Raw genomic sequence first — 12,421 nt, 5'->3', positions numbered from 1 at the left:
TCTCCTGAGCTCTACAGTTATCTTAGAATAAAAAGTTTAATTTTTTTTAAGTTGGATTTTGAAAACATCATGTAAAAGAGAAAAAAAAGAAATAAGTTCTCTTGGCCCATGGGAATCCTAGACGATAATCTACTATCATCTACTGCATAATTTACAATTCTGGGGGAAACTTAAGTTCTTCTGCACAAGGAGGTCTACTGGAAGCTGGTGTAGACAGAAGCCGACAGCTGGGACTGGGTTCTAGCTCCTGAAGTCACCGATCAGTCACCCAATAAAAGGGCGTGCCCACAAAGTCCTTCTAGAAGATGGGGATGTGCTGATTTTAACTTGATGCTGATTGGAGGAATACAAGAAAGCTCAAACCCACTTCATGGGGGCTTAGGGAAAGGGGGAATCTCTCAAAAACCTCACAGAAAGCAAGCCAAGAACCCCCAGGAACAGATCATAGCCACTTGTAGCAGACACACATTTGCCCTCCCCCATGCCACCACACGCTTCTGAACCACAGAGGGAGACTGCTCTGCTGGGGAAAGACAATATGTGCAGGGGGTCTCGAGCTGGTCGGGAAGAAAGCAGTGTAGAAAAAAACTAAATTAATCTTCCAGGGTTCGGTACGTGTAGCTCAGTGGCAGAGGCCTTTCCTGTGTGAAGTCCTAGGTTCAAGTCCCAACACACACACACAAACACACACACTCTCTCTCTCTCTCTCTCTCTCTCACACACACACACACACACACACACCTCCACTTGATGTATACTCTTTCTCTTCCTTTTTCTTCTTTTTCTTTGCATTTGTGTCCTGTTACTGGATTTTCCTCTCATTTCCCTTATCTCAGTTCCTTAACTCATTGTTTTCCCTCTTGCCTTTTGCTAGAGGGCTCTCTCCCTGCATCTTCCTTTTTGCACAATGACTGAGTTGGACAAGAATTACCAGAGAGGTGGTGTCAGATGTGGTTTTTTTTTTTTTTTGGCTTTTTGGGTCACACCCGGCCATGCACAGGGGTTACTCCTGGCTCTGCACTCAGGATTTATTCCTGGTGATGCTCAGGGGATCATATGGGATGCTGGGGATCAAACCCGGTTGGCCGCGTGCAAGAAAAACGCCCTATCCGCTGTGCTATCGCTCCAGCCCGTGAGATGTGTTCTAAGGGAAGGAGTGAACACTCAGCATGTGGGAGCCCCAGGGTTAATCCTAGTACATCACTGTCTGTAGAGCACCAAGACAGGAGTAGCTCCCAGGAACTGCTGGGTATGGTCTAATCCCCCCATCCCAAAATATGAATTACAAGTAGGAGAGTTACTGCTCACAGAATTATGGATTCCTACCATACTTGAGCTACAAGAGTATATATCTGAGAGGTCTAATACTCACGTATTACACAGGGGAAAACAGATGCAGAGAAGATAGATAACTTGTGTCACTGAGATTTAAGCTAAGCTTGGACATATGCTAATTTCAACAGAAAGATCATTACTTGGAGAAAAAGAAATTTCTGAGGTAGACAATGAATTTGGCCTCTCACCTCACTGACTGGATTATTTTAAACACACCAGTCTCCCTCCTCAGAAAATCACGTCCTCTTAGAAATGGTGTAGGGAGAAATAGCCCAAGTGGACACATCTGAGATCACACGAGGACAGGAATAAAGAGCAATCCATTGGTAGCCAAATTTTTATAGTCCCCCCCCCAAAAAAAAAAACCATTTTAAGAAAATATCCCCAAATATGACTGCTGGTACCGTGCTGCCATGAGAGTACAGGGCACTGGCAATGAGCGGAAGGTGCTTCTCTCCGCCTCAGAACAAGGCACGGAGTGACGGTAAAGGGCCCAACCCAGGGAAGACCCTGTCAGGGGAATGCGCGGGAGACCACGGTGCTCGCCTGCACATGCAGCAGCCGGGAAGCCCCCGTGCCCGAGCCTTCCGTACTCACATGGAACAATGGAACGTGCCAGCAGGGTTCTCCCGCCGGATGTCTTCGTACTCCTCATAGATGCCCCGCTTCTGTCGGGTGCTAACATGGTCTATCAGTTCTTGGATGGTCATGGCCTGGGCATCCGGAACATGCACCGAGTTCCGGTCTGAGGCGGCAGGGAGGGACAGCAGGATGATCTCGTCGAGGGGATCCGGGTGGCCGTTCATCTGGGGTAGGAACTGGAGATTCCAAGTGCCGAGGTCAATCTTGATGTACCCACCCAGGTTTTCTGGAAGGCACTCCTTGGGCAGGTGCTGGCTGACCTCACTTGTCTTTAATATCTGAATCTGCAGGGACAGAAAGAAGCATGTGAATATGGGGGGGGGGGGAGAAGACTAGACTCAACCAAGATACGGAACGAATGTGCTGGGCGGGGAGAGAGCACAAAGGGCCGATGTGAGTCTGGCACGCAGGGCTCAGGCCGAGTCCCCTGCACCAGCAGGTGTGGCCCCAAAGCAAAAAATTAAAATTGAAACCAAATACTGGGGTGGAGAGATAGATAAGGCAGGTGCCTGGCATTCAGTGAAGCCAGGCTCAACCCTGGGCACGACGTGAGGAGTCTCCCAAGCACTGCCAGGAATGACCCTGAGCACAGCCAGGTAGGGCCTGACCACCAAATTCCAAAACAAATAAAAGTCAAATGTGCCTCTATAAGGTGTAGGGAATGGGATAAGATGTGCTTGAAATACTAGATACACTGAGAGAAGAGCAGATGGCTTCTCATCTGCACACAGTCAAAATCCTATGAATTTCCAAAAGTTTGGGTTTCCAGGATGCCGTTACTCCCGGAATTAGAACTCCCATTAAAATACCTCTGAAAGGGAAGTGTAATGATCAGAGGCTTCCCGGTACCATCTCATGCTGATATCCACCTTCTGAATCCTGAGAATCTATAAGCGGTTATTTTTGTCATCTCCATATTAAGGAGAATAACTCTGAGCCTATGCTTTCTAATTATACTAATTCTTGGCTTATACTTTCCTGAGTTGTAATATTTATTCTCAAATCGAGACTTCTATGAAAGCAAGACAAGTCCCGCCACCCGGAAGCAGGGGAGCTGGGGAAAGACTCAGGGGTACTCGCCAGGCCTAGAGTGCTCCGGGCTTAGTCACAGACTTGTCAAAAGAAACGAACCTGCTGCTCCTTGGACTCTGTAGCAGCTTGGAAATCTTTCTACCTAAAGCACCTTCTCTTCTTCCAACCATCGGGCTCCTAGAAAGGATGACTCCCAGCCCAGCTCTTCTGTGAACCCTCCTTTTACCGCCGGAGGCACCACCCTTCTGTCTCCCAGCAGGGCCGCAGCCCCCTAGAAATAGCTGCTTTTTTGTTCCCTGCTGGAAGAGGAGCACTGGAGAGGGAAAAGACTGCCCCTCAAATTTTCTGTTTGGAGCCACACCTGGGTTACTCAGGGGTTCAGTAATCAGCTCAGGGGTTACTGCTGGTTCTGCACTCAAGAATTACTCCTGGCAGAGAGAGAGCAAAAAGGAATGCCCTGCCACAGAGGCGGGGTGGGGGTGGTGGGAGGGATGCTGGGACCACTGGTGGTGGGAAATGGCACTGGTGGAGGGATGGGCACTCGACTATACATGACTGAAATGCAAGCACAAAAGTTTGTAAGTTTATAACTGTACCTCACGGTGATTCACTAATAAAAAAATAAAAAATAAATTAAAAAATGGGATTTTATTATTAAAAAAAAAAAATTTCCTCCTGGCATTGGTCAGGGCATGCAAGGCAAACACTCTACCCACTGTACTATGGCTCTGGCCCTGTCCCTCAATATTTAATTTTTTGGGGGAGGCGCAGGTCATACCCAGTTTTGTTCAAGGCTTACTCCTGGCTCTGTGCTCAGGGATGACTCCTATAGTCTTGGGGATCTATATGGCTACTTGGGATCACAACTGGCAAGGCAAACGCCCTACTCATTGTACTACTCACTCTGGCCCCATAATTTTTAATGTCCAGGGTCTAGCACTATGCTGTGAATGGAGTCAATATATTTTGAGCTTCTACACACATATTTGATTATATGATCCAAGTTTAAGAACTTGGCTAACAGTCATCTTCAAAGTCTTAGGAAATAGCTCTTCTCCTGAGTCACTGAGAGTTTTCTCTCTCTAATCTATGTTATCACAGCTATTAAGATTTCCAATATTCACAAATCTCTTTTTCCTGGACTATATAACTGATACTATTTTACAATGACATTATTATATGTGTGCGTAGTTATTACACTATAAATAAATTTAGTTTATTTTATTTTGCACACAAGTAACCAGCAGTGCTGGGGGGTCGCTACCAGTGGTATACTAAGGTATACCAAGATTACATGGCATACAAGATTACAAGGTATACTAAGACTACATGTGGTACTGGTAATCTAACCTGGAATTCCCATGTACAAGGCGTGTGATCAGCCCACGAGCTAACTCTCCAGGTCATCATAACAACTTTATTACCTCACCCTACTGTGCCAATGTTTCACAGACCCTCCTGTCTTCTTTCCTCCTTCTCCCCACATTCTCTCTCTTCCTCTTTCCTGTCTGCAGTGCTGGGGACTGAACCCAGGGCCACACACAAGAGAGGTGAGCTATCACTTGACCTGGCCCCATAAACCACTTTTTCCCAAACCATTAATTCTTCCACTCTGAAGCACTCAGGATGAGGGTATTTAGAACAAAATTAAGGTAAGCTGAGTGAACAACTTTCAGTTCAGAAGCAACAGGCTATTTTAAGGGGGGGAAATACCAGAAAGAGACAGAGAAAAGACTCTTGTGTCACCCTCATGACCAATGGGTATTTCTGGTTAAGCAAATGCAGACACCAGTTCAACAAATGCAGTTAGATTTGACTCTCTAATCCTGTGGAAGCTAGGGGCACTGGCTCCCCGTGTAGTCAAAACCATGCACAGCTTTTGACTTCCCCCAAATTAATTAATAACCTTTTATTGACCAGAGACTTGACAACAATGTGAAGTCAACTACAGCATGTGCTGTAGTACGTAATCTCTACCATAAAGTAAGCTAGAGAAAAGAGAATGTTAGAGTATCAAGAAAACCTAAATGAAAACATATTTACAGTACTATTTTATCTACTGACACTACAATTTACATCCTCTACTTATAATTAATTCATATACAAATAGACCCACACAGTCCAAAACTATTGTTTAAGAGTTAGGTCAACTGTATATAAAAAGTGTTCAATACAGAGGCCAGAGCAGGTAGGGCACTTGTTTTGCACCCAGCCAACTTGGGTTCAATCCCCAGCACCCCATACGGCCCCCTGAGCCCCACCAGGTATGCCCACCCCCAAGTAACTGTTCAGTTATTAGAGATAGTACAGTATATGGCACTTGCCTTGCATGTAGCCAACCCATATCTGATCCCCGCACCACATATGGTCCCTTGAGCACCACCATAATGGCTTGGGCACAGTTGCGTATAGCCCAAAAAGCAATTTTTAGAAAGTGCTCAGGGGCCAGAACCATAGTGCTCGCCTTTTATTCAGCCAACCCAGGTTAGATTCCTGGCACCTCATGTGATCCCCTGAGCCTACCAGAACGATTAATCCTTGAGTTCAGAGCCAGGAGTCAGCCCTAAGCACCGGCAGGTGTGGCCTCAAAACAAAATAAAAAAAGTGTTCAGTGTCAGGGGCCAGAGAAACAGCAAAGGGATGAAGGTGAAGGTGCCTGCCTGACATGCAACCGACCCCGGTATGATTCCTGGCACCACATGGTCCTCCAAGTACACCAGGAGCTAACCTGGGCACAGAGCCAGGGTCGGAGCCTGAGTAATGCCTGGTGCTGCTCACACACGGTGCAGCCTGAAGCCCCGAGCACTGGGCACAGCTTCGGAAACAAGAGGTACCTGTAAACAGCATCGGTACATCTTTTAAGAAAGGTGCTTTTGTGGGGGAATGTCAGACCATATCCGAGGAAGGGGGGAGGGGAGAAAGCCTGGTGATGGACGTGAACCCATGAACGAAGCACAAAGCGCCCTGGGGAGAAAGCAGGAGGGCCTGGGGGGAGGCAGAAGGGTGCTTGGCAGGATCTCAGGCAGCGGAGTGGGACGTGCCTCTCCACCTTCACCTCCAACGCCAGAGCTGGCCTTACCCGCTCCCGGACTTTATCCTTCAGGAGGAGGCTGATGATGGAGTAGGGCACTCGGAACCAGATGGGCGCTCCCACGATCAGCACCTTCTTCAGCCGCGCCGGGAAGGCACCCTGCGGGAGAACACGGAGAGGATGAGAGACCCTATGGTCAACGGGGGGACCTGTGACTTGTGAAGCCCACGTTTTCGGAGGAGGGCTCTTCTCCCCCGTTTTCACCCAGTGCAGCCTGCAGCCTGAAGTCACTTTGCAGCTGAAAAAAAAAGCAGCATAAATAGAAATAAACAGCACAGGGGTGATCACATGCTTTGATCTCTCACATCACTGGTGCCTTGAGCATCACTGGGCGCTGCCCTGGACACCTCCTGCACCACAGGTTGTGGTCCAGGAAACGGGCCATCCGGGCCTGAGCAGCAGCCCAGTCTTGGTCCCTCACGTGAACTGCTAGCCCAGTCGGCTGAGAACCACCAGTGGCTCACTGGAACCTTCTCGGCACTTCATGGAAGCGTCCCCACAGGAAACGACAGAAACTCAGCCAGAGAATTAGCTCAGCAGGTGGGCACCTCTCTTGCATGCGGAAAAGCCAAGGTTCAATATCCACCACCACATGGTTCCCTGAGCACCAACAGAACAACACCCCCCCCCACAGCACAAAGTGGGGAGCAGCACCAAGTGTCCCCCAAAACCAAATTAATTAAAATGGAAAAGGAATAAAAGGTGACCGACCTTTTAAAATAATGTCTTTTTTCTTTTGGGGTCACACCCAGCAATGCTCCAGGGTTACTCCTGGCTCTGCACTCCTGGCGGTGCTTGGGGCACCATACGGAATGCCGGGGACCGAATCCGGGTCAGGCACATGCAAGGCAAATGCCCTACCCACTGTACTATCGCTCTGGCCCCACTAACGTGACGTTTTTGTGAAACCTATTTCTTGTTGTTCATTTGTTTTGTTTTGTTTCCACACTCAGCTGTGCTCAGGGCTTATTATTGGCTCTGTGATGAGAGATCACTCTTGGTGGTGTGTGGAGGACCATCTGCGGTGTCACAGGTTGAACCTGGTTCAGTCACACATAAGTCATGCGCCTTACCTGCTATACTATCTCTTTAGTACTCCCCAAACATACTTTTAAATGTTTCTTGTTTGATGGATTAAAACTTATTTCTGAGATTTCTTTTCTTTTTTTTTTTTTTCTTTTTGGGTCACACCTGGTGATACACAGGGCTTACTCCTGGCTCTGCACTCAGGAATTACTCCTTGCAGTGCTCAGGGGACCATATGGGATGCTGGGAATCGAACCCAGGTCGACTGAGTGCAAGGCAAACGCCCTACCCACTGCGCTATCGCTCTAGCCCCTGAGATTTCTTGAGTTAGCCTACAAAGCACACGTACAGACATCTTTTAAGAGCTGTATTTATTGAAAATGTTAAAGCTTAATTAAAGTCTTAATTGGATTATTAAAATTTAGAATTAGATTATAAAAAAAAATGAACATGAACCATTTCTCTCCCAATCGTCTCTTGATTTTCATTTTTGTTTTTGTTTTGCTTTTTCTTTTTTGGGGGAGAGGTCACACCTGGCAATGCACAGGGGTTACTCCTGGCTTTGCACTCAGGAATTACTCCTGGCGGTGCTCAGGGGACCATATGGGATACTGGGAACAGAACCCGGGTCGGCCGCGTGCAAGGCAAACGCCCTACCCGCTGTGCTATCGCTCCAGCCCCTTCTCTTGATTTTCATTACTGTCTATTTATAATCATTTCTTTAAAAAAAATATTATCTTTTTATTTGAGGGGAACCAGAGCAATAGTACAGCAGGTAGGGCATTTACCTGGCAAAGGACTGAACCGAGCTCAATTATCTTGTCCCAACTCAAAACTCTTTGCTTCATATAGGCTCTTATCAGTCCATAAAGCCAGAGAGATAACACAGCAGGTAAGGTAATCACCAACTGATTTTGGTCCCAGGCACCACATATGGTCTCCTGAGCACAGAGCCAGGAGTAAACCCAAGCACCCCTGCGTGTGGTCCCAAACTTCCTCCTTGTCCAAAAAAAAAGTTCAACTCTTTCAAAGTCAGGAACACCATGTAATACTGGCATTCTAATTGGGAAGACTCATTCCCAGGGAAGAAAAAAAGGAGAAAAGTATAGCTAAATAGGGGCCGGAGCGATAGCACAGTGGGTAGGGCGTTTGCCTTGCACGTGGCCGACCCGGGTTCGATCCCCGGCATCCCATATGGTCCCCCAAGCACCGCCAGGAGTAATTCCTGAGTGCAAAGCCAGGAGTAACCCCTGAGCATCGCTGGGTGTGACCCAAAAAAAAAAAAAAGCAAAAAAAAAAAAGTATAGCTAAATATATCTTTTATTTCTCCTGATTCTTTTTCAAAAGACTAATTCTTGATCTTGGTATGTCATTCTTTACTTACTCTATAGTTCAACTAATCTGGAAGGGCTGCAAAAGAGAATACAGTAAAAAATTTCCAAAAATCTCTTCACTGAAGCCAAAGAAACCCTACCTTTCATCTCTGCCCTTAAGGATATAATAATTCATTTCAGGCCCCTTTAACTGCAGATCAAAAACCAGTGTGAAAAAAATCAAAATTTCTAGGAAAATCAAATAAAAAAGGACATCATTCCTTTGTAGGAAAGACTAACAGACTTACAGACTCAGGCCTAGTCCATTTCAATAATTATGTAGTTTCAAGTATACATCTGCTGATGCAGCAATTTCATAAGGCCTTCAGCAGGAATCTGGGGGAAAGCCGGGGGGAGGGAGAAGACAGTACAGTGGGTAAGGCCCTGACTGAGGCCAGCCCTGGCTCCACCTCTGGCATCTCCCAGTATCCCAGGGGGACGCCGGTGTGAAGAGCCAGGAGAATCTCCTGAGCACCTCTGGGTGTCTCACCCCCACTCCCCCACCACACACAAATGAGCACTTGGCATTCCATATATTGCACAGTGTGTGCATGGCCCTTGATCAAGTCATTTCACTCTGAGCTTCTATCTTAAGAATATCGCCAGAAAACTGGGGGAAAAATAGGTAGGTAGGACTTAATAAAAATGATGTGTCTTTTAATACTAATATTATTATGTAACTTCTTGTTTGTTTGGGGACACACCCAGCCATGCTGAGGGCTTACTCCTGGCTCTGTAGTAAGGGGATCACTCCAGCTGTTTCTCAAGGACCACGCAGGAATCAAACCCGGACTGGCAAACCGCCAAGGCAAATACCCTAACCAGCTGAACTGCTTCCAGTCACTACCATATAACCTTTAATATAAACACTTCAAAGGTTTATTTTTTTTTTAACTTCAGAAAATGCTCACAACATATTCCTAAACAGGATCAAACCTTAATTTTCATTAAAATTATACTACACACATAAAAGAAAACCAAGAAAAAATATATAAAAAAAGAATTTACAGACATATACAGTTGAAATTCATCATCAAGAGTTATATTCTTGGGACCGGGGAGACAATGCAGTGAGTAGGGCACTTGCCTTGCATACGTCCAACCCAAGTTCGATCCCTGACAACCAGGAGTAAACTTTGAGCACTGCTGCCTGGCCTGGTGTGTGGCCCAAAAAACAAAAAACAAAACAAAACAAAGATTTATACTCCTTATGAAACAGGGGATCCGGCTCACTGGTCTCAAATGTGAGTCCCAGGGTTCAAACCCTGCTTCACACAGAGCACAGAAACACACACAGGTGCTCGCATGCGCGTGTACACAAACACACACAAATAATTAAAATACCAGCTGATAAGCCTGTGGACACTGATAATAGAATTAGGGTTATTTGAGCAGAAGGAAGTAAAGAGAGAAAGATAAGGTGGGGAGGGAGAGGAATAAAAATTAAAAAGAAAAAAAAGCACAATAGTTTATCTCTATAATTAAGAATATGTATAATTTTGGTTTTATTCTTTGTTAATTTATCTTTTGAAACACTCTGACTCTGTTACATTTTAAACGTTTATACTGGAGCTAGACAAACAGTACAATGGGTAAGGAGTTTCCCTTGCAAGAGGCTGGCCAGGATTTATTGCCTGCACCCTACATGGGTCCCCAACTCCGGCAGGAATGATCCCTGAGTGCAGAGCCAGGAGTAAACTCTGAGCATAGCCACGTATGGCCTAAAAAACAAAAGCAAATAAAAAGTTTATGCCCTCTGTACCAGTAAACTTTATCTCTAGAAATATGCTCCAAGAAAATTATTTAATGAGTAAACAAAAACTTAGATATAAAATATTTATTGAAAAAAACTGTTATAATAGGAAAAAAACAAACAGAAATGGTAATATCACAGTAAACACGGGCTCAATTTGTTCAGCAATTTCAAGTATTCATAAAATAAAACCGTCAGAGCTTATTGTCACTGCCATTCTCCAACATCGTCACAACGAGAAACAGAAGGCCGAGATGAGAGGTAAATGTGCAAGCCCTGGACTCAATCCCAAGCACAATACACTCCCAACCGGAACTGCCAGGAGCAGCTGGGCAGCCCTGAGCACTGTCAGAAGCCACAGGAAAAATCCACCCTGGAAGTAATAAGTATAAAAGTGTCACTGTGAGGCCGGAGAGACAGCACGGCAGGGTGCCTGCCTTGCACGAGGCTGACCGGTGTTCAACCCCCAACATTCCACGTTTCCCTGAGCACAGCCAGGAGGAATCCTGAGTGCAGGGCCAGGCCTGACCCCTGGACATCACTGGGTGTGGCCCCCAAACAGAAACAAACAAAATCTCATATAATTCTCTTTCCAGCAATCTCTGGAGCTTCTTTCCACTAAAATCTTCATTTGAATTGCTTCCTAATTTACCCCTCTCCCAAGAGAGAAAGAAAAAAGTATAATGGCAAAACAACTCACTTGTTATGACAGTACATGTACACACACACACACACACACATACATATATACACACACACACACACACACACACACAATCTCACTTTCTTCTCTCTCCCCCTGTGAATGAGTGGTCTTGGACCCAAGAGAGCACAGAGTAGTTTAAGGCACCTGTATTGCATCCAGTTGGACTGGAGAGATGGCACAGCGGGTAGGGCGTTTGCCTTGCACGTGGCTGACCCGGGTTCGATTGCTCCACCCCTCTCAGATAGCCCGGCAAGCTACCGAGAGTATCTCACCCGCTACGGCAGAGCCTGGCAAGCCACCTGTGGTGTATTCCATATGCCAAAAACAGTGATAAGAAGTCTCACAACTCCGTTGTGAGATGTTACTGGTGCTCACATGAGCAAATTGCATCCAGAGGAACCCCAGTTAGTTCCCTGGAACCACAGGGTCCCCAGAGCACACCCAGGAGCAACCTCCTAGTACAAAGCTAGGAACTACCAGCACTGTCAAGAATGGCCCCAAGGGGCTGGAGCGATAGCATAGCAGGTAGGGCATTTGCCTTGCACTCGGCCAACCCGGGTTCGAATCCCAGCATCCCATATGGTCCCCTGAGCACCGCCAGGAGTAATTCCTGAGTGCAGAGCCAGGAGTAACCCCTGTGCATCACCGGGTGTGACCCAAAAAGAAAAAAAAAAAAAAAATGAATGCCCCAAGTCTGCTACCCCCACTCCCTTAAAAAAAAAAAAAATTAAGAGTGGGCCTTGTGAGATGGCAGTCGTCACACTGCCGCCGGGGAAAGTAAAGGCCGAGAGAGAAAAATCTTTCCCCTCCCGGGGCGGCATGGGCCATAGCTTAGTTCAGTCTAGAGGCATTTCTGCAAGAAGCCGCTGGGTGCTGAAAGTAGTTAGTTGGCCTCCAGGGTGATGGGCATTCAGGAATGGAGGGGCCATTCATGTGCAGACGTTCAGGATCACATCTGGGCGAAGAGCGGCACGCGGCATCGGTAGCACGCTCCCCCGCTACCCCCGCAGTCCCAAGATCTTGCAACGTATTCTTGGTGTTACCTGTTCTGTTGTTTCCCAAACCTCTAAATCACACTCCACAGTCACAGAGCATTGGGGATTTCACACCTGTGTGGCACTGGGAAACCGAACAGCAGAACTATTGGAATAACACTTGAAGCATCAGTTGGTGCTGGAGATTGAATTCTTGAATTCTTGGCCTCTCTGCTTCACTGGTCTCAGACTTGGAAGTTTTGACAAAGCAGTAGTAGTTAACACAACACTCAAAACCACAATTGTTCAAGGATTCACTTCTGCAAAATTTTTAACCAGGAAAAATTTGTAGAAGCTCAAAGAGGGAGAAGAAGAGGTAGAATTAATAAGACCAAACATCTCTGACTCCACTATACTTTCTGGACTGTTAGAAATGGAAATGTATTTTAGGAATCATAAATTTACTCTATTATATGCAATTCTTTTTGA

The 12,421-nt window shown here is 46.3% G+C and overlaps 1 protein-coding gene across 1 annotated transcript in view; it reads right to left on the bottom strand.

Annotated features, from left to right (window-relative positions):
- Positions 1-12,421, bottom strand: part of PTPN9 (protein tyrosine phosphatase non-receptor type 9) — an 88,280-nt gene that overhangs the window by 24,650 nt on the left and 51,209 nt on the right. Inside the window, exons 6-7 of the mRNA XM_055131244.1 lie at positions 6,089-6,199; positions 1,933-2,261 (exon numbers count right to left, since the gene is read on the bottom strand). Coding sequence (XP_054987219.1) covers positions 1,933-2,261; positions 6,089-6,199 — 440 coding nt within the window. The remainder of the gene's footprint in view (positions 1-1,932; positions 2,262-6,088; positions 6,200-12,421) is intronic.

This window comes from Sorex araneus, chromosome 3, assembly GCF_027595985.1.
Source record: "Sorex araneus isolate mSorAra2 chromosome 3, mSorAra2.pri, whole genome shotgun sequence".
In the NCBI taxonomy this organism is placed as follows: domain Eukaryota; kingdom Metazoa; phylum Chordata; class Mammalia; order Eulipotyphla; family Soricidae; genus Sorex; species Sorex araneus.
This window is presented reverse-complemented; position numbering and strand designations above follow the sequence as displayed.